General features: G+C 29.7%; 1 protein-coding gene across 3 annotated transcripts in view; it reads right to left on the reverse strand.

Annotated features, from left to right (window-relative positions):
* Rpn10 (regulatory particle non-ATPase 10) overlaps positions 1-16,100 on the reverse strand; it is a 52,951-nt gene extending 36,851 nt beyond the window's left edge. For all 3 annotated transcript variants that reach the window (XM_075367274.1, XM_075367271.1, XM_075367272.1), the window contains exons 1-4: positions 15,969-16,100; positions 13,250-13,390; positions 9,830-9,941; positions 1,521-1,676 (exon numbers count right to left, since the gene is read on the reverse strand). In XM_075367274.1, coding sequence (XP_075223389.1) covers positions 1,521-1,676; positions 9,830-9,941; positions 13,250-13,390; positions 15,969-15,994 — 435 coding nt within the window. In that variant the 5' untranslated portion in view covers positions 15,995-16,100. The remainder of the gene's footprint in view (positions 1-1,520; positions 1,677-9,829; positions 9,942-13,249; positions 13,391-15,968) is intronic.
* Between the last annotated feature and the right edge of the window lie 8,116 nt (positions 16,101-24,216).

Raw genomic sequence — 24,216 nt, forward strand, 5'->3', positions numbered from 1 at the left:
TATGCTATCAATGTATGGAATGTATTATTAAAGTTATATTTAAATGTAATTGCAAATTTACTTGCAATTTGCATTTATTTTCATGTTATCTTTGGACTTAATACAAAACTAAAGCAGAAGGACTTTTACTTCAGTAACTTGTTTTTTTTAATTTTATTTATGACCACTATCTTGTTTGTGGATGTTTTACTGTGTATAGAATTATATCTGAACAATGTAATCTGTTTAAAATAATCAAATTTGAATAATGAACTAAAACATATTTAACTAGACATGGCAATTATTACAACTGAATACAACTTCCCTTTCGGTAAAACATTTTATTTTACACAATAAGGAAGCATTTTAGAAAATATCTCAAAGGGGATTCCTTCAAATTCCTTCTTGTGAGTACGTAATTTTGGAATTCACAAATTGTAGATGAAGTTTATGAGAAGTGGCAGAAATGTAACGTACAGTTGCTCATAACTCGCAAATAAAAATAAATGAAACAAACATGACATAAAAGTACATTCCATTTGCTGCAAAAACTTAAAATTATTTTTCCGTACACCTACACATTTCTCCCAAAAGAGAACCAGTTTTCTCATTCTGTCAATGAAGAATACTGGCGGCCTTTCCTTGATTTATGACCTCACTGTGTCCCACCAGTTCATTATCCAAGGTAAAATAATATCCCTCTTTAATTACAAAAATGAAAATTGGAAGGCGACAAATCTGGTAAGTATGGAGGGTATGAGATCTGTAAAAATTTCAACTTCACAAGAGCTTTTGACATGGCACCCACCGTAAACTGATTTTACAGTAGCCCAATTGTGCAATAATCTGTTCTACTCACTCTTTTAAATTTTAAATACCTCTCTGGGTGGCAATGCATTACTATGTGATCCAATGGTAATTTTGAACCAATTCATTCATTCACTTTGTATAAGTGCTTCTCATCAGTTACAGAAACTAACCGATCACTTGGCAGTTCATCATTTATATTCACTTTACCAGCTTCTGATCCACAAAGTTCTATTCCTTACCGATTCACAGTACGTTGATCAATGGTGTCAACACCATAAATGGATTTTAGATTAAGATGAATGTCACTAGCATTCACTTTTTCCACTGTTAAATATTCAATCACTGCATGCTGTTTTAGAAGCACTGACAGCAGGTATATTTGACTTCATAACAGCAGTGACTGGCAGAAAATGAGAAGGCATGAGTCAACAATTTTCAGAATATTAATGATAGAGGAATGAAATTACAAGACGGTAGCACCTGTCGTTTTGTGCAACATTTTGTTCTCCCTCAGTTTCAGTGTGCATTGCATTTCAGCCATCCCTCACAGTAAACAATTTTAGGAAGATAAAAATTAAAGTAAATAACATTTCAAAGTAGTTGAATAACATCTGTATTGTTTTGGAATTTGGCTGTGGATTCCCCTTTGAGAAATAAGTTAAATAGATAGTTTAGCTTGTTTACATATGAATCCAAAATCAATTATTATTAATAATCTAAAACTTACTAACCTCTTCACCAAAACTGACAATATCAACATTAACTTTCTCTTTCTTGAGCCGTTTTGCAAGTTTAATTAGTTCCTTCTCCTCTGCTTCAACTGGACTTCCAACAAAAACTACAATTCGCATTTTATGCTCTTTACTCTGTCTATGTTTCAATGCAAGCTGAACAAATAAAATATAATTGAATGAATATAGAACACAATAAATACAGCTATGTACAAAATGTGATTACTACTCTAACATTAAAGGCAGAAATCAGTTGCACAAAATATAAATACACTTTAATTCAATTCAATTTAAATTTTCTTCTCAAATCCACATGCACAAGCATATATTAAATAAGAAAAAATAAAAATCAGTATCAGTGGTAATTAGTATTGCCATATAAAGAGGAACAAACTGATCACCTAACCATTATAACTTAATGATTCAGCATTAGTATCATCTGTACAATTAATATATCAATTTTACTAATAACTGATATTATAATTTTTAAATTATCAATAACAATAAATCTGTATTACTGCTTGGGGCAAGCTTTATTTATTATATGTGATTTAATGGTGGCACAATGTATTTGTTTATTATAATATATTATTTATGTTAACTGCAAAATTCAGCAGTCAAAAGAAGAAAAATATTTCAACATTGTCAATTAATGACTTAATGTATAGAAATAGATTATTAATTCTTAGATGATGGCTGTATGGATAGAATGTGCTACATACAGCTGGTTTTCAGGAATTTAATCGTTTTAGGTAAGATTGGTAAAAAAGGAAAATACTTTTTCTTCATTTCTATTCAAACTTTTTTTAAGAATTTATAGTGCATTTATTAAGATCACACAATAGTATATACAAATAATCAACATACAGTTGACTTTTCAGGCTAAACAGGTTAACTGCATTTTTTACATAAGTTATTTTTTTTTAAAGTTATGTACTTGCAAATATCTTTATTGCATGTTAACATTTTCCTAACAATTATTTTAAAAAGTTTTTTCCTATATATTATTAGGATTTATTAGGAAATACCCCCAACTACACTAAAGGAGAATGACAACTAGACCATGTCTACATGTAAAAACACCACCACAAAGAGATCTACAATTGTAAAAGTCCTCCAAGGAGTAGACAAAGGCTCAGATCACTATGTCGAAACTTAAAATTAAATTTACTCCTCAAAGAAAGCAACAAAACCAAATCCCTAAAACTAAAAAAAAAATGGACTCTACTCAACTAATCATGAATGGAAATTACCAAAAAGCAAACGAAAAAATAACAGTCACGGATAAACTCAAAGATAAAGTCAACAACCTTAAACAAATCACAGAAGAATTTGCCCCAATAAAATTTCATAAAAAACATCAATGACGGAACAGCAAATGTTATGAAATGGTGGAGAAAAGACATCAAAGCATAGTTACTTCACCAATCCCAAAAATCAGAAACATCCTCTCAAAATCTAGTAAAACAAAGAAACCACCCGAAACCTAAGGAGAATAAAAAGACAACACCATACAGTCACAATGTAATCAATAGGAGAAGAATTCAATAAAACACAAAATCAGAAGAGACTACTACAAAACCTTAAAAAATCAGCTCCAAAAATATGAACCCCCAACCCTACTAATAAAGAATGAAAACAATAAACTGGCCAATAACAATAAAGACAACGTGGAAATCCTAGATAAATATTTCAACAAACTCCTAAATTGAGAAGAATAGACAAAACTTCAACACCGACATCCCAATAACAACACCACCAGAAAACATCAACCCTCCAAGCACTGGATGAGATGAAGAATTACAAAGCAGCAGGAGATCAGACTTTTGTAGAGATCTGGAAAGGTGCAGGAAGATCAGCAAAAATTGCCCTTTATCAACAGCTTGTCAACATCTGGATCAAAGAAGAACTACCAGAACACTGGATGACAGCCCTCATTCATTTGCTATTCAAAAAATGGATAAAACAGAACCAAACAATTACAGGGAATCTCTCACTTCTAAACACAACATACAAAGTTCTTTCAAGAATCATCCTCAACAGGATCAGTTTACAACTAAAGAAAGAACTAGGAGAATACCAGGGAGGTTTCAGATCCTGGAGAAGCTGTCCAGACCAGATCATGAGTCTCAAGCTAGTAATGGATTATAAGAGGAAAAGAATCAGAAACATGATGATAACATTTGTAGATTTCAAGAAAGCTTATGACTGCATCAGCAGAGAATCCCTAATAAAAATTCTATGATACCTCACACTACATACCAAATTAATAACATAATAAAACTGACACTCACAAACATTAAGCTGAAGGTGAAATTCAGAGGCAAGCTCTCAAAACCATTTTAGATCAAAACAGGACTGCGCCAAGGTGATGGGCTCTCACTGCTATTATTCAACTGCAGTCTAGAAATGGTAACGAGGGAATGGCTCAAAAGTAAAAATAGGCCGAAAAATACAGCAAACTGTCTTGCTTTCACAAACAACTTGGCACTGCTAGCAAAGAACAATGATGAAGCTAAATCACGGATATTAGAACTTCAGAACACTGCAAAAAAAATTGGCCTCAAAACATCATTCGAAAAAAAAGAAATTATGCCCCAAAAACAAACACTATTAAATGAAGTAAGCAAACGGTAATAAAATTAAAATAATAACCCAATTTAAATACCTTGGAGAAATAATAACAAACAACCTAAACGAAAAAAACCCAATCCAAGTAAGAAACAAACTAGCGAAAGCTCAAAAATTAACCTGGTGCACTTACAATAAAAAATGCTCATCAATAAACATAAAAATAAGATACTACAACACCATTATAAAACCAGAAGCCACTTATGCAGCAGAAACACTTTTCCACCTGAATGAATAATCAATATAAAAAGACTTCAGAAATCAGAACTGGAAGAACCTCATCAATAAAAAGTATGAGAAAGACGGGCAGTGATGGATTGTGCCCAACAAAGTCATGTATAAAGAGTGAAAACCTACCACTGATACTATGTGTAAGAGGAGACTAAGATTCTCTGGACATATCATGAGGATGCAAGACTCAAAACTTCTGAAACAGCTAGTACAGTACAATCTCGACTCGAAAAATACCTAGACAGGATACAAATGGATCAGAGAAGTAAGAGAGGATTTGAAAGAAGTTGGCCTTACACCAGAAGACACCACAAATAAGATAAAATTAAACAAGAAAATCAAGAATAAAAACACTTGCAACAGAAACATTTTCAACACTAAAAATGCACATAGATTGGCATGTATAAAAAAGTATTGGGAGGACTGCAAGGCTCAAAAAGTTCCATCAAAGAGACTTGGATAATGGACTGATTAAAATGATCCTATCCAGTCATAAAAAATAATAATTATTAGGGTTTGGGAAAAAGTTTCTTCATAGTCCCGTAGTAGATGGCTTTAGAATCACATAACTCTGGTAATGTTAATAAAATCTAGTAAACTTGCGTGTTTTTGAAAGGTGACAAATCACAATATTTTTAGAAAGGTTATAATTATATTAATTTATTTATTTAAAAGTTATCATGTTTTGAAAATGAGTGAAAATAAAGAAGAAATTCAATAAATTTTGAAATTTTATTACAATAAAGGATAGAATGTGACTCAGGTTGCTGAAAAAAATTGTGATATTTATGGACATGATGCGATCTAAGTATGTGTGGCACAAAGCTGGTTCAAGTGTTTTCAATCTGGAAATTTTGATGTCAATGATGTACCTTGCTCTGGTTGACTAATGACTAAAAAAGTAGATGAAATCATGGTAAAAACTGACCAAGACAAGTACATTAACAGTCATTAACAAACTAAACATCAGCTACAAAACACTTTTAAATCATCCAAAGAAGGCTGGATATGAAGAGAACTCTATGCGAGTGGTACATGATTTAACAATGAAAAATTTCATTTAGCGGATGGAATTTTCAACTGTAAATCATTATTAAAATGGAACAAAATCAAACCAATTTTGAAATGTCTCATTACAGATCATGAAAAATAGATTACAAATGACAATATACAGAAAGTATCAAAGTTGAAACAAGATGATGTTCTCCAAATTGTGGAAAAGATAGTACTGATAACAAGAAAAGTAATGTGTTTGAGTGATGGAATTGGAAAGGAATTGATTGAGCTGATGTGGCCTGGACAAATGATTGATTTTAACTGCTACTGTTAAGTGGAAAGATTACATCAATCAATTAAATAAAGTAACCAGAACTGATTAATAAATGGGAAAGGTCTCCCATAACAACAATGCCTGAACTTGCATATCTTAATATTTGTAGAACATTAAGAAAACTTGACTGAGAAGTTTTTCTGCATCTACTTTACAGTCCTGACCTTGCACCACCAGACTAACATTTTTTTTCAGTCTCTACTGAACTCCCGTAACAGTAAAAAATTGGCTTCAAAAGAAAGATATCAAAATCGCTTATAATTTTTCATCCACAAAACACAGAGGTTTTACAGTGATGAAACTATGACTTTACCTCAAAAGTAGCAATAGAATTTGATCAATATGACAAATATTTGGTTTAATGAACTGCATTTGAAATTTTAAAAAATCTCATTTTACTTAAGAGATTTACTTAGAGTAAAGTACAAACAAACTTTTTCCCAACCTTTTATATTACTCTAAAAAGAATATTTCTTTCAAGTAATCATTTCATAATTAAAGTAAAATTTTATGAAAATTACTAATGTAATTTTTTTTAAACAGAAAATCATAAAATTTAGAGGTACACAGCTGACATGTCTACACTTACAAGAAAAAAAATGATGTACCGTATAGAGGCAAAAAACTCTATTGTGTTTTTAAATAATCAATCTAAAAATTATTACTAGATGAAACAGATATATTTAAGAAAATTATTTTATAACCTTCATAAAAATATACATTTAAACTTTGTAAACTTGCAAGTTAGGTACTATATTTTCAACGTTTATACAAAGTAACATGCAGAAATGCAGTTTCTGTAAACATGAATAGTCAGAAGCTGATGCATACTTATGGCAGATGAATTGAAAGGTTTAAATCTGGCTTTGACTATTATATTTAATCCATCCTTTCATTTTCAGTACCTACACTTTGAGATATTTCCATTGTTGTGTAACCATCAAGTTATAACAGACACAGATTCATCTTATCCTTCATTACAGCATGTACTTAAATTGCTTATGTTGCAAGTAATTGTGGTGACAGACAATTGATTTTGACAAGTAATTTGTGTGAAAATAAAATCAAAACACAACTACCAAGTAAAAAGATAAGAAGTTATAGTTATGATTATGATATGGAAATGTCAATTTACTGCACCACACAAAACAACAAAATTGTGGTTGTTCAAGGGATTAAAGGAAACAAGACTCGTGAAAGCCCGAGAATGAGATGGACAAACCAAATAAAGGATAACGTAATTCCTGGGCTAGATAAATAACTATCCCAATTTGAGGTGGTGTCCTTCTGTAGGTTGATTGTCTCTTATCTCTCCTCTCCACCATTCCTTAAGCTTAATTTCTTCTTCCTCAGGTAGATATCATGGGAACTGTCACCCACCGTCCTAGGGTGGTGATTATATCTCTGGTATTACCTGAGTAGCATATTTCCTGTCCAAGAATAGCAAGTGAAGCCTAATGGAAAAACCAGGTATAAATCCTAAATTGAATCTAATGATCATAAAAGCAGAGGGAAGAGGTTAATCAAAACTAGTAACAGGAGCTGACATGATTATATAATTAATATGATACTTAAAATAATAGGGTATTTATGTAATACAAATGGCATTTACAATAGAGCAATAACAATTATAATTACTGTTTCTTTCTTTCTTTATTCATTACATAATGTTACACAATTAGCAAAACTGTGATAATAATGTTTTAATCTGATACCAGAATAAACTTTTCATAAATTGATTACAGTAATATTTAAATTTAGTATGTATGTATATATATATATATATACATATATATATTTATATTTATGTTTAATACATGTTTAATTCTACAAAACCAATTTTTTTTTTAAAAAGCTGTAAAAAATTTTGTTACTATAGAAAATTATTAGAAAACTATTTTTGGTCTGGGCTGTTGTGTACTGATACATATCTAATAATGTACAAAAGTGGTTTAAATACAAACAAGACTTCATTTCCATAAACATAATTACAACGTAACCAAAATACGTAAACTGTTACATTTTAATGTAGTCCCACTAATTCTAAACCTCTTATTCAAAACCTTTATTAATTCTGGTTTCACAGAACTGTTTTGGTTGTTAATCATCACTGTTACTGATGTTTTTTGTCTTTTAAAAATCTCTTTGCTGGACTGTAATAATATCACATCAATCTATCTATCAACCTGTGATAACGGATGAAGTTAAGTCAGAGAATGAAGTAAATGCCTTTTAAGATAATGCTGATGCCAATGTTAACGCACCAGTCTTTTTTCCTTTCTTTTTCTGTTTACCCTTTGGAACTACCATAAGGTATTACTTCAGAGGATGAATGAGGGTGATAAGTATAAATGTAAATGAAGTAGTCTTGTACAATCTCAGGTTGACCATTCCTGAGATGTGTGGTTAATTGAAACCCAACCATCAAAGAACACCAGTATCCACAATCTAGTATTCAAATCCGTATAACAGCTTACTCCTCCATTCGCTTACTTTGACAGATGGACTCATTGTGAATCCATGTGGCCCTCTGTCTCATTGTTAAATCCTTCTCACAAAATATCCGTACTGTAATGTACATATTTACTTTGTTGAGCTCTACACTCGATGCATTGAAAAATAAAAATTATTGCAAATTAATCTAGTTCCAAACAGTGCTGCTCTGTCATATAAATGACACACTGAATTGGAATTCTGTTTTGTAATCATTTTAAATTTTTTAATTTTATTTTTCATGTTTTTAAAATTTGTCCATCAAAATGTACTTTGCCATGAAAATTTATTAATTTATTGAAAGTTATAAATTAGACAGCAAAAATGATCTTTTTAGAATTAATTACCATAAGAAATAAATTGATTTAAAATTAATGTTTTAAAGCTATCGAACATTTTAAGAGTAATTTCTTAAGAATAACATATTAGTAGGTTTTTCAATTGCTTTTCTCATATTCTTGCAGTACCTAATTTTAATCTCTTCAATAGTAAAATAGTGTTTTTGAAAATTATTTTGATGACAAAATTAGAAAGTGAATGAGTTAAAGCAACAAAACCAAATATTGACAACTCATCAGAAAAATTCATGTCATCATTTTTCATTCATGAGATTTGAATAACACAACATATGGTAATTTATATTATCAGTCTCACTTCTCACAACCTTTGTTTCTTCATGAAACAATTTTTCCTCAATTATAAATTCTCGATTGAGATAAACAATTACTCTGTAAAATGTACTTTAAGTCTGGTAAAAATTTAAAATTCCTTTGAGAGAGATTTTGTAATTATTCATTACGCAGTACTACTTGTAATTTTTGCTAAGACATTCATAAAGAGTCTTGAGTGAGTACAATTCTTAAATCTGAATATGTCTGAACATCTCATAACAAGCATGGCATCACAGACATGTGGGCAAAGGAGAAAAAACTTTCTGAGAATTAAAAATTACTATTCACTTGTTTTCAAATTACATGAAAATTGTTCTTCCAGGTGATATTTTTGGAGCAAATTATGCAAATCCTTCTTTAGCAGTTTCCTGCAGAACTCAAATTACTGGAGCTTCTGGGGAAATCATCTAACAGAAGATCAAATTCCATGTAATTTAAAAGTGAGTTAGTAAGATCAAGGAAAAAATATGTATTTAAACCATCAGATATGTCTACAATATAAGTACTGACATATCAGTAATAAGAATATTCCCTTCGGCATATGCAGTATGACATCGGTAAGAATAAAAAAGGTTTTATTTGATGGATTATCATGCTAATAACATTAATACAAACTATCACCTCACATAAAAAATAAAGAAATGTAACAAATCATTTTTATTTAATAACTATAATACACAAGTAAAACAGTTAAATAAATGTTAAACACCAGAAAGTCACCTATTTGTCTGTTAAATGCGTACAAAGTAATTTTTTTTTATTCTAAAATTTTACAAGCATGGACCCAATTACTAAAACAGTGATTAACTAATAAAAAATTAAAAATTTTATACGTTTTGGAAGAATTTCTGATTATTCAAATAAATTAAATGAAACTTTTATATGAAAATAATTACATAAAAATTTCACAAGAAGAAAAAATACATACATATTTCTAATAAAATAATACTTACATGAGCAATCCTAATGCCAGTCAGTAAATTAATATTTCCATCAGGCTGCACTTTATGCAATTTAGATAAGATTCTCCCTACATCTGATGTTAAAGTTGCTAAAACCTCTACACTGTAATAAAAATTAAATTATTTACTACCACAGTGAAACAAATCTTGTAACTTTAATTAATTAAATTTAGCAAATGTAGTTTTGTAAGTTTTAGCAACTGCCTAGCTATTTGATGTATTTTTAATACAATCATTTTGCCATATCAATGCATGTGCAACTCAGGCTGTTTTAATTTTAATTTATTTCAAATAACTGTGGATGACACAAAGTGATAATTTTTAGTTTATCATTTGCTAGTTTTATGAAATTATTATCGATTGAAATAACAAAGAAACTGTTGGATGCATCTAGTTTTTAATAATTGATTTCAAAAACATAAAACACAAAAATAAACATAAACACTTCAATTTTATCTAGTTACACTTTTTTAAATGTTCCCACATGTCAGTAACTTCACTTAAAATATATTTCTATAATGAGCGTGAAATGTACATTCACAGACCATAGTTTTTAAATAACACTGGTGTAGTCAGCATAACTGCATTCTTTATCAAAATTAATATGAATACGGTTTGATCCACTCCTCTGTTTTATCACTTGGGGCATACTCTGTTTGTCAATAATATCAATCAGGTTATTGATATATTATACATTTTGTCTACATCATTTAACACAGAAAATTTGTATTAAAAAAACATTAATCTACTCTTATTAACCTAAAACAGGGTTAATTATCTTTAAATGATAAGTTAATATAAGAAAAAACTAAATGGAATGATAAAGAACTTTATAAATTATATTATACAGCAACTACATTTAAATGTAATTAGTTTGGTAATTTGCCACAATATTAGTAAATCAGTGATAAAAAAATAAATAAATAATAAGAAAAATACAAAAAAATTTTAATTTAGTAATAATCTTAATTAATTCACCATCATGGAGGCATAGTGCACAAAAAATATTTTGAACTTGCCTTAGACAAATATAATACACACAATATTTATGTAATTTGTACTTCAGCAACATACAACACAACAATACCTGCAGCAATCCTTTTCAAATATATAAAACCTTCAGAATAAAACAGAGGAATTTCCCCTTCCCCAATTAAAAACATATGCTACAAATAACGTCGCTTCTATTTCAATGTAAACACTAATCAAAACAAGTTATGGAACTAGAGTAATCATACACTAATTTTGTGAATTGTTCATGACCCCAGTCATTCCAAATACACGTTATGAAAAAAATGCGATTGAAAAACCTAAATGGGAAAGAATAAAAAATAATTTAATCCAAAAATATCTCTGTTCACTAATCATAGCTATGGATTATAAGCTAATACATACTTTACCATGTCACTACAATTACAGATATTCAATTTTTTACTTTTAATTGAAAAACAGTCACAGAAAGTTGTAATTATTTAAAAACAATTATTATAGAGTTAATAAGTTGATAAAACTAATAAAAACAGAATTTTCACTTTTTGACTGATTTTGAATAAAATATCTTTTTTTTTCATTTGCAGTGAATGGGTTAAAATAAGAAAAAGATACCATTTTTGCTATTGGAAAATTCAATAGTGTACTGATTACTTAGCAGCTTGGAGGTCGGTATGCAGCTGGTTAGCCTCATAAGTCAGTGCGCCATACAAATATGTTATGAAACACTGATTAATTACTTTACTATAAACCCATGTTTCAAATATGTGCGACTACAAACACGCAAGGAACTGTTTGTACACGTTTGTAAGTCAAACAAAATGCTTCAGAAGTTTTTTTACGTAAAGTCTTTAGGATCGTATATTATCATCTAGTGACAATTATTCTAGAAATGGTCAAAGAAATAAAGATTTGAGATGAAGCTTGTAAAAGAGATCTAACCAAAAAATTGGCTACAGCACAAAGTCAATGATAGCTCATTCCTTCCCGAGATAATGCAATTTCTGGCATTCAACATGTTTAAACCCATCGCAAAAGCTTTATACATTTCAGATATAACCCTATCTGGTTTCCATAATTAAGACACAGCTTTATAAGCTATACGACACTGATTCCAAGGAGCCACAATTGAAGGGCTAGAAACATTGTATACGATCACAGGAGACAAATTCAAAGGGAATGGAGGTAAAATATTATAAAAACAAATTTTTAGGAAAAGTCCCAAATCTTACTGCACATTAGTAACATCACAAACAAAAGAGTTAAAGTGGCAGTACAGTTTTTTTACTATTTTAAAAAAGTGTGTTATTTATCTTATAAATTTAGATAAGAGATTTCTTACTTACAACCCCAAGGATAAAATTTAATTAACTCATCAAAAATAATTTTTTAAAAATCTTTTCATTCTATGAATTATATTTCTACACAAAAAATAATAATCTAGTCATGTCAGGTGTAATTAAAAATAAACAAAATTTAGACAAGAATAGACTGCATTTTGTTTCAAAAATCAGATTTTTGTTATGTAGCATTGCTATTCAGTGTACTGAGGTACAACTTACCACTATACTTCAGTTTTCTATTGATAAAATGCTACACCATCATTCTTAGTCTGGGCTAAACAGCACATAGTTTTTAGGCTATGTTTCAATACAGAACTGCAACATTACTGTTTTTCACAAAACAAAATATTGTTAACAATAATTTATTCTTAATATCGTTTTTATTTTGTCGAGAGAGTTTGAAATGGAACATCATTTATTGTTTATATATAATTTATATTTTCTGTATTATATATACATTTATCTGTATATATAATACAGAAAAAATGTAAAATGAGTTCATGAATAGATATACATAATTATTAACTAACTATAGGCTCAGCAGTAGAACTTACTTCTTAAGTTATTCTACTAACTTAAAGAAAATAAGGATTAATTCTAGAAATAGAAAAATAATATGAAATGGCCATTAGGCTACATTTCCACACAGGAAACTTCATAGCTGAAGGGTACCACGCTTCAACCAGTCAGGTCCTTTCAACACTGGATTTCATATTAATGAAATGAGTACTTAGTGCAGGGATCGCAAGTGGAATTCATCATACAATAAAAGTAGAAATTTTTTTCTTATATATAATTCTATCACCCTAGGAATCAACTATACCAGTATACTAGATTATTACAAATAAACTAAAAGAAAACTTTTATGCCAAAAGTATATTTTTGGCTGTATATACAGTTGATATTGCTGTCTAAGAGTAGGTCTACATGAATCTAGACAAAACCCACACCTCATAGATGTCACATACATCGTCAATACCTTATAAAGTGGTTAAAATACCAGCTACTTTAGGACCCACAAGTAAGAGTTAGATTCCATTTCTAAAAAATTAAAATATAATAAAATAATAATACATACTTTGCAAGTGTAAGTAGTCCAACATTATTTTCAGCATTTGCCCTAGTCTTTGAGTGACAAACTAAATTTACAGCATCTTGCTGAGCTTGTAATCTTGTAGGCAGAAAATCCCCATTTCTCATGAAATCACTGTTATCAACGCTGAAAACAAAATTTGTGGGTCATAAATACTTTTTAAAATGACTTCACAATAAATGGAATAATAAATAAAAATCCAAAATGGTTTATCTTAAGTATTTCTATACATTTGTCCAATTTATAATTTGCTTATCTCTATGGTAGAGTGGAAGCATCTGTCTTTCATACATAAAGTCCAGCAGATGAGATATTTTTTATAAGCTACAATAATTTATTTCTCAACAGTGGCTACAACGGGATGGAAAGCCAACAAAAACTTAAAAAAGAAAACCTAATATAGATATATAATTATGTAACTGCATGATTAATACAATCAGTTTTATTAATTTTTTTGGAAATGCTATGAACAAACCAATAATGCAAACCAAGCCTAAGTTTGCATTATTAAAATCACTCCTACCGCACCCAACACAATTCTAGTTTATATCATCAGGCATAAATAGCAATAAAAATGTAAAATAACAAAAATGAAAAAGTTTAAATAAGAAATAATAAAGCAATAGTACTCTACTTGAAATACACATACCACTGACATTAAATAGAAAGACTTTTGGGGTACAATATTAAATCTCTAAAATCATTACAATGGCAACACTGCTATTGAACATTTGGAAATAAAAGTACATTTCTTATGCTTCTGCATGTTATTTAATATGACAATATAAAGAACTCAATTAACAGTTGGAACATTTTTATATATAAATTTTGAATTTTCTACTGTATCAATTCTATTAAATGTTTATTTAATTTGCTTTTAGATAGTCACTATAAAATTCATTTAAATTGGTTCTGGATAATACAAACAATTATTTAAAAAAAACCCAAACCAGTAAAAAATATGAAATATTTCTGGATAAATAATAACAATTAACATTTATCAGTTCCACTTAAAATCAAAACTAATTTCATAAATCATTTAAGGTCCATATATAAACAAAACTAAAAATCAAAATTATAAAAAACCCAAAAATTCAATACTACAGATGTTTACATTGATTTCTCTACTTAATATTTAAATTAGGTCCATCACTAAGCATAGGCCCCCCTCCCATGTTGTTTCATTCAACTCTCACTGTACACTTGTTATACCACTCGCTACCATCACTTCACTGTCTTCTTGCCATCTAGCTTTTGTTCTCTATTTTTCCCTTAGCTAGTCTTGAAATGATTAAAAAACTCCACATCAAGGAACTGGGTCAATATTTTAAACAAATGATAATTTCACAATTATTTAATTCAGAATACAATTTTTTCTAAGAGTAAGGGAGCTATTGCTTTTTCTTTGATTCATAACAATAGAATAATATTAACTTTTTTTACATAATTTTTGATCAGATTTAAATTCTTTAACTTGTATGTAGAACTGTAAGAGAATTCTTGATAATTCTGAGCAATTACTTCATCTACTTAAATACTTTGTTCTTATTCTACTTTTTGTTCATATGTTGACAAACCATATTAAATATGCTTAGAATCAGCAAAACACAAGATATGAATGTCAGAAAGCAGATTTGGACAGTGGATGACCCGTGAAAAGTCAAAGTCCACAACAAATTATTAGTATCTAGGTAATTAGCTATCATTTTTGTTAGTTATAGCAATCTGTTCAGATGCTGTTCTAATACTACAGTACAGGCGGTCTACCATACCATTCTGTATATAATTTGTATATTTAATGTTAATTAGTAGAGATTAGTGACCGTTAGATTATGTTGATATTGTACAAAGTTCAATAAACAGTAACATTACCAAACCAAACTTAATCTAATGCTCACTAACCCCAAACTTAACCTAACGCTCACTAAAACTTAGTCTAATTAACATTAAATATACAGACTAAATACAATTTATATTAATTTACTATTTAAAGTAAATTAGATGGGCAGTGCTTTTTTCCTCATGATGATATTGGACCTCATACTAAAGTACCACCAAAATATTTACTACTTTAAAAATTACATACTTCAATCAGCATACTTAATTTAGATTTTTTGTATACATTATAGACACAGCAAAAAAAAAAATTGGTACGAAGCAATTTATTTACCACTTATATTCAGCACATGAAGTAAAAATTTACCAGAATTGCATGAAAATACCAGATTGCATGAAGAAAAAACTTAATTTCTGAACATCATCAAACCAATACATATCTATAGGTCACTTCAACTGCAAATTTAACCAATCTTTTCCATTGTGGTATTGTAAGTTCTGAAAAATAACTACATCAGTCAATAAATTTTAATACATTTGTAGTCAAAAGTTTATGTATCTAACGCATCAATAATTCTTCATAAAAAATAATCACATCATGGAATATTCATGATAATGGTTTAGTTAATCATATTTCCTTATAAAAATTAAATTAATTCAATAGGTCAGTATTGAATATTTCCAAATTTGTTCAGTCATATACATAATTTTTCAACTAACATGTAACAAAAGATCTCCATAACCTGCTAAGTCATCAATCTCATAGTTATTAAATAAACAATCACCGAATTAAATTAAGCTTTCTTTAATTATAATTAGTAAACATAATTTCAGAAATAAAATACTAATTTAAACAAATAAAACATACCATATCATAGTACTTTCTCGAACCATGACTGAATTTATGTTACCTCAAGTAGAAACCTTACAAACCACTTCTGCTAAACATAACCTCTTAACAGATTCTTGCTCGTTGGCTGAACGATGACAGCGAAGCAAGCGCAGTGAATTGTGCATGAACTACGTTTTTATATACGAAGTCGGAAACAGAAGCTATTTCGAATTTTTCGTTAGTTGGGTTTTTAGTAATATATGATTAGTAATAGATGATTTGAAAACATCATTGCAGAGGTTTCGTCGCATAATATATATTTTGTATGTTTAAAAAACATTATTTTTTTACTTAGATTATGTGATATTTATATATTTTAATCAATTGTTTACTTACTCATACTACTTTCTGCCAGGAATTAAATTGTGTAAGGCATTTTATTCATACATCTGAAGTTAATTTCCAAAACATTAACTCTTCACTTAAGCATGTTTCCTGAGATGTGTAAATACTAATGAACTTTCAGGGATGAAGTTGAATGAACATTTTCATCCCGCAAGAAATGATTAAACTGTATTGCGTTTGTACTTCTATTATTATAGTTACGTTTGATCATGTTGAAATACGCATCAATTTTTTACCAGTTTTGCTTTTAGTGCTTATTATTTTTGTGGTACACTTTCTTTCATCAGATTTGTTTAAGAATTCAGTTCTTTTTTTGTGTTGCTCCTTTCTAACTTTATTTTTGTTTGGCTATACATAATCAGTTTAACGTATACATAATATATAGTTAACGTGAATAAATAAACCTTCTATTTTGATCAGTATTTAATAAAACATTACATAAATCATGTCAGGATTGATTAGATACTACACGAATAAAAAAAGGCACTGACCTAGCATTTGCCTGGTTGAACTGAGGGAAACCATGGTAAAATCTTGATCATAACAGAATCATAGAATAAGAATTAATTGTCAGTTAAAAAATAGATATGATTAAAGTTCATATTATTTATTTAACAAATATAACATATTAGTTATTAAAATGTAACATATAAAATAAAAAGGTAATACATGAATGTACTAATTATAAAACGTAATTACTAATAATTTATTATTGAGAAGACAGTAATCAAAATTATTTGATCACATATTTGTATATACGTTGAATGGGATATAGAAAATTTAGTATTTAAAAAAAAGTTTAATTAGTAATATTTAAAATTCATTGACAGTAATATTGTTTCTGTAAAAGAAAATCTCTTAATTATGTTTTAAATAAATTAAAGAGATGATTTTTTAAATGGTTTTGTAGTTTATTAAATATGACAACAAAAGTGTAATAAGACCTTTTCTCCTAAGCTGAAGAATTTTGTGATGTTATATGAAAACAGTTCATTTGTCTGGTTTGGCAGAATTAAATATTGTTACTTTTTAAGAATTATTAGTGACTATTCTTTTTAGCAGAGATTGAACATTCAAAAATTTAAACACCAGGGAAATTAATTAACTTTTTAAATAACATTCAACACAATTAATACTTATGGGCACCAAATAATGACATGGAGCCTCAAGATGATATTATACTTTAGATGGTAGTAAACACAATAATTATGACTACCTAGTGTTTTATTAACTTGCTTGAAAGTAAATAATGCAGAAAGATTTTGTTGCAAATGAAATCAATTTGATCAACCCAAGAGCACTTGTCACCTAATAAAACGCCCAGAAATTTTGCTTTTGGGTAACAGAAATATTATCGTTACATCTACCTGAGAAGCACATGTGAGACACAAAAATGATGCATTTAAAATTATGCAGTTTTGCAATAGATCTGGTCTTATAGTAAATATAACTGGGAAAAATTGTTTTTTTACTTCAACTGTAGATGAGACTTTATTACATTATTGTTTAATATTTCCTAATTGAGCAATTCGAATGTAAATCATACGTAAATAATTTTCATATAGATTTAAATGTAGTCTTTTAACCTTCTATTATCCTGAATATTTAGGAAAAAAATATATTAAAACTTTAATGAAGTTAATTTTATCTTTCAAATCATTTTTTGTTTTATTCTTATTATCTTTTAATTATGTTGCACTTTCTCTACTGTAGTTGCATATATTACATTCAGTAAAGTAAGAAACAAAGTTACAAAAAAATGTAAACCTTCTTTTCCAAGGAAATGAGTTTACTACTATTCAGTTTCTTTTATCTTATATGTTTCATGTATGGACAATAACCTGCATGCATAAAATTGAACATACTTTCCAGTTTCTCACCACATGAAGGTATAAAACTTATGGAAAAATTAACCTGTGTAGATGTCTTTTTGAGAGGTTCATGTAATTAGGATATTAAGAATCCATTTTTGAATTTAAATTAATAAATATCTCTAATTACTTTACTTCCAAGTCTTTCTCTTTTGATATTTTCAATCTATACTTTTTATATACATATAGCTAAACAGTTGTAATCGCTAAAATGCATTTCAGGGCACTTCCTTTACCATCAGCTTACATGGAAGCTAAATGTTAAAAATTTCTGTCTATTAAGAATAATACCACACATTTCATCAAGTGGGTCCCCTGAGTTCGAATCCCTGCCAGGCTTGATATTTTTCATATATTACTAAAATTCATTTCTCATCAACAGCTATAATTACTTTAATTGGGTTGTTTGCTTGTAGTTGCATAAGAAAGGAAATAAATATTTAAAACAAAAAACAAAGATTTTTCCACAAATTTGTTAGCTCAAAATAACACAATGAGATTACAGAACTAATAATGTGTTTATTTTTTAAAAGTTTAAATTTTAATATCCGTGAATTACATGGATATCATGTTTGAAAAACTGAACAGTTTTAAAAATCAACTACAATACAGTAAGTGTCAAAGTAACAAAAATAAACTTTACCTATAATTGCACTAATTTTCACTTCATCTTCTTTACAGTCTTCGACTGGAAGCAATAAGTACTTGTGGTGCTCGACTTTCAAACAGATTTGGTAGATATTTGTTGTTTATAATGTATTTGGGGTTTAAATTGTGTTTATTCTAATATAGGCTAGTTATTTTTTTGTGTGTTTTTGTTCATATAATTTTAAGTTTCTCAAATGTAATTAGGTTTTATATATATGATTTTTATTTTGTGTATGTTTCTGCATGTAGGGCTTATTTCAGTAAAGTAGTTTATAAAATTTGATACAATGGTGAAGTTGAATGGCTTTATCTACTTTTTGTATTGGTTATTGCAACCTGTTTGTGGATGTGGAACTTGCTAGAGCCTGAGCAGCCAAGTTTATATATCCTAGGTAAATCAGATATGTTGAATTATTGGTGTGAATTCTTGTCTGATAACTTTTATATATTCATGATTATTTACACAATTTTCTAAATTGTTTTTGTGAATTTACATTGTCTTTTTGGTATGTTGATGTAGATATTAGTGTTATAAATTTGTTGTTGATTGTTATGCTTTTTCTGACATTTTTATAGAAATTCTTCTATCATTGTGCTTCTGTGAACATTTACTTTGTCTAAATATTTTATTGTGTCCAGTTTATTATAGTAGTCATTCCCCTTTTCGATAAAATATCAGATTGTCTAGTCTGTGTAATATGGTTCTGAAACTTTTTTTTTCTGGAACTGCTCTTAGAGCATTACCTCTGACAGGGGAAGTATTCATCCCAACCCCCATAGGAGAAGACACCCACCTTGTGATGATTGTGGTCGTCACACCATCCCCCCCATTCCTAGCCCTGATACTTTGGCTGTATACTTCCCGTGGAAAGGGGAAGTATACAGCCAGCAGATGGCAGTATGCAAAGTGCCCTCGACCTCATTGCACAAAGACAATCCTCCCCACATGGTTGGGGGTTTTCTAAGCACTCAGCCACATGCCTGTCCAGCCTGGCTCCCTCTGGCGTCGAATTCCCTGTCGAGTTTCCTCCAAGGCATACAATCCGTCATTCACTTTTTTAACGTAGTCCTCTATAGCCTTCCATTCAAGGGTCCTCTCATTATAATTCATTGACTGTCTACCAGATTAAACATGACCTCTGCATTCAAGGCTTCTAGCATCTCTTGGCATTTATTCTCAAATCTTGTACAACTGTTTGGTCCAAGTGGTCCAAACAGAATCTGTACAAGTAAGCTCTATAGCCTCCATGGCCCACCAGGAACTGCGTTAAAGAGTAACCCAGCGAGCCATGAGTCCTTCAGTACCAGCTTCTAATATCTCTTGACAATGCGGTGTGTCCACCGTCCTTTCGGCTCCTTGTTACACCTGCTTGCCAGATTCCTAACAATCCTATTCAATATCAGCAGAAATTCACCTCTATCAGCAGTAGATAGAGGTCCCAATGCCTGGAGTCTCTTCCTTTGCTCAATCAGCAGGTCTATAGGTAAAAGGCCAGCCAAGACCTCAGCTGTCTCCTTAGAAACTGTAGAATAAGCGCAGATTATCTGTAAACAGCATCTCCTGTGTGAAGCCTCGAGTTGTCCTAAATATTTTGTATATTTAGTGATGCTCCCCCACAATTCAGCCCCGTACAACATCGTGGCAAATGCAACTCCCGCCAGCAGTCTTCTCCGCAACTGGGTCGGGCCACCACAGTTGGGTAGGAGACCGGCAACCAACCTCATCATCTTCTCCACTTTGGCAGCTGTCTCGATGACCTGTGTTCCAAACCAGAGCCTTGTGTCGACCCAGACCACAAAGTATTTAATCACAGGTCTGGCTTTGATCCATCTTCCTTCCAAAGTGAGTCACAGCTTCAGGTGTCTCTTGGTGAAAGAAATTGTCAACATTTCTGTTTTATCAGGAGCAAGCGTGAGACTCACCCCCCACCATCCACTCTTTGGTGGCTTGATAAGTTTCGCACATCTTAACAGTATCCTCACAAACTGTGTCAATCTCCACCACCAAAGTGAGGTCCTCTGCGTAACCCATCCTTCTTGTATTGGGCCATACATACTTCACTCAGGACAGTGAATGGTTCTGAAACTTGATCGCTTACTTCATAGGGGTTATAAGCAAAGTTAGAAATGAATGTTAGTTGTGGTAGGCTTTTTTAGATTTTGAATTTGTTTTAGTATGAATATTACATTTATGCATATGAATATTTTATTACATATATGTATATATTCAATATTAACCCAATGCTACATCAAGTACTTATTATACTTAAGAGATTCATTGGCTAATTATATATCCATCCAGCAATTTTTGTTGAGTGGCTAATCTTTTTCATGAACAGATTATTGATGTAGCATTTACATATATGTTAGCACTAACCTTTAATAGCTCATTGAACACCAGCAACCACATCCTGTGGTGAAAAGTGTAAGTTCATTTAATGCTGTTGACTGCGTGTAATAAATTTATATTTGTGTAACCTTCTGCATTTCCCTTATCTTAAAATTATGAATAAAACATGTTTTAACGTCTATATAAAATGAACTTTTCAGATATGTAAGACATAGAAATAAATCTAAAAAACTTAACTTTTGACATTGAAAAAATATAAATGTAAGGATAGACAAATGTGTCCTACACATTCACGTAGAAAAACCGAAATCCGTGTCCTAATTTATAATTTTTACAGCACATCTTAAATCTTTAATCTCTATACACTGTTCTCTGTTACTTAAGTAAGAATCAAACTACTTATAATTACATTACCTTTAATGTTAAATTAATTTTTTTCTCTAAAAAAATTTTTGATTATTGCCATATGTTAGCAAAATTAAGAAAATTTGTCCTCACCAAAGGAAAGTTTTGTTAAACAATAGAGAAACTCCACTAAAGATTATTTACCAGTTTTAATTACTGATTTGGAGAATACACTGGTTTGTCCTGTTTTTACATTTTATTTTTTTTAATAGTTTTCTGATTTTAAATTCATTTTACTTCTATTTTGTATGGCACTCTAAACTCCAAAGTTTTTATCATTAGGTTTGCAACTTCTTTCTCTTTTGCACCATTGACATCTAACTAACTTAGAACCCTTTTAATATCTTTTTTATTCCTCTCCATCTTTATATTTTCAGAAAACTTTTGCAATCTTTCAATTATTTCTAACTTAGGGTCTTTCATCTCTTTCTTCATTAATCCATTGGACATGCTATATACAATGTAGACAAGGAGGGCAAGATGTATGCCGTGTTAAGTGTAAAATAACAGATCATTGCTAATAGTTGAACTTGAAATCAGCTGATGTAGAAGCCAGCATGCAAATCATTACCCTAATTGACTGTACATTTGATTTGACTTATATAAAAATGTTTCATACTTTGAACACTTTAATGATAAGTTGTAAACTGCAAACCAGTTTTCTTGAACAAATTTATCTTCCCCTCAAATTCCTATCTTTATTTTATAGCTGTGTTAGATATAGATGTTTTTACATTACCTTGCAGCTTGATAATTATTCGATAAATATGATCAATTAACTTTGAATAATTTACTTTTAGGTATATTAGTTTCAGTGTTATCAGTTACTATTCTGGAATTTGGAATAGATCTTGTAATTGTATTTACTTATTGTACTAAAGTAAAAATATTTATAGTGTCTGTGGAATTTAGCATGTATGCATATACTTAATTAATATCAATGTAGATTAATATAATCTTTAAAATCACCCAAAATAGAAACGCATTTGTATTTATGAATTATCTTTTTCAAAATCATCACCAAATAAGTTATAAAAGTAACGAAATTCTGATTTTCCACTAAAACCATAAGTAAACTCAGAACTTGCTGGAGATGAATACCCTTTACCTAGTCAGACCCCTTTCAGACAGGTACTGTTAACAGAATTTTTAACATTTTAACTATAATTTTATCTTTTAGAGCAGTGATTTCCAAACTGTGCCCCACATTGCCTCGGGGAGCCACAGCCTCTTCACAGGGGTGTCCCAAAATATTGTAAAAGCTTCATAATTAATTGAACCAAGAGATTTATAATTATTAATTTAATGTTAATAAAGTAATAATAAAGTTAATAATAATATTAATAAAGTAAACTAGATAGGGAATCTTGGAGAGCTGCATCAAACCAGTCAAATGACTGAAGACAAAAAAAATAAATAAAAAAATAAAGTAAACAAAAAAATTAAGATACATGAGTTTTATTTATTTTTATCTCTTACTTACGAAGCAGTCATACTTTTATTTAGGGTAGGGTGCCATGGAAAAGTTTAAATTGAAAAAGGGCACTGCAATACAGAAAAGTTTGGGAACCACTGCTCTAGAGCATAAGTTTAAATGTTTTAATTTTATAAATTCTTTAAGATTGTACAACCAGAAAATAAAAAAAGTGTTATAGATGTAAATAATTTTTTCAGGTACATAGAAGTTGATGAAAATCTGATAATAATGAGGGACTATGATGCTACAGCAAGGTTAGAAAGAAGAAAGGGAGAATAGTCTATTGTAATGGTCAAGGTCAAAAAAATGAAAGAGAGGTTAGGTTTTCAAAATTTTAAATGAAAAATAAAATATAATTTGTTTCACGAAAGCATACAGCAAACAAAAATATAGTAGTATGATGATTTTAATTTAATTTAATTTAGTGTAAGCCATTTAAAAAAAAATACTTTGTACTTTTAAGATAATTTATTTTTTCAAATGTTTATTTACAATTGGTTATATCTTTTTGGAACCTTAAGTAAATTATATCACATTAAATTATATTCATATTAAAAAGGAATCCCCATTGAAATTCCTGAAAAATTACATACTAGTGATTACATTTGTAATTACAAATTACAGATTTCACAAGGCATTTTTGAAGAACTCTACTTTCAGAGGTATATTAGAAAACAATAACAAGAATCACAAAAATTGCATATTGATGAAACACTTAGAGAAGAAAAAGTAAACTAAAAACGAAAAAAAAATTAAAAATTAACGTGAAAACAGAAACAGAGAGGAAGGGAATAAAGGATTTCTTAAATAATATACAACATTCATTGGGTGTAATTATACTATAGAATTACTTAGGTCCAGAACATGAGCCGCTTAAGCCTTCTAACAGCCTCACCATATCCATAAAATTTACGACCAGCAGTTAACGTAGTGATTTAGCCGAAGTTCATATTTATAACTGAAATGTTATATTTCTTCCTTGATGTACCATTGATGCACCCAAATGTGGATTTGTGGATTTCACTATTTTTAGCAAACCACTGCACTTCAGCTCTACACCTCACTTGTTTGTTCTGAAACTGCTGAATTATTTCAACATTCGACTTGCTTACCATACCCAAAGTTGGA

Source organism: Lycorma delicatula, chromosome 5 (genome assembly GCF_047948215.1).
Source record: "Lycorma delicatula isolate Av1 chromosome 5, ASM4794821v1, whole genome shotgun sequence".
In the NCBI taxonomy this organism is placed as follows: domain Eukaryota; kingdom Metazoa; phylum Arthropoda; class Insecta; order Hemiptera; family Fulgoridae; genus Lycorma; species Lycorma delicatula.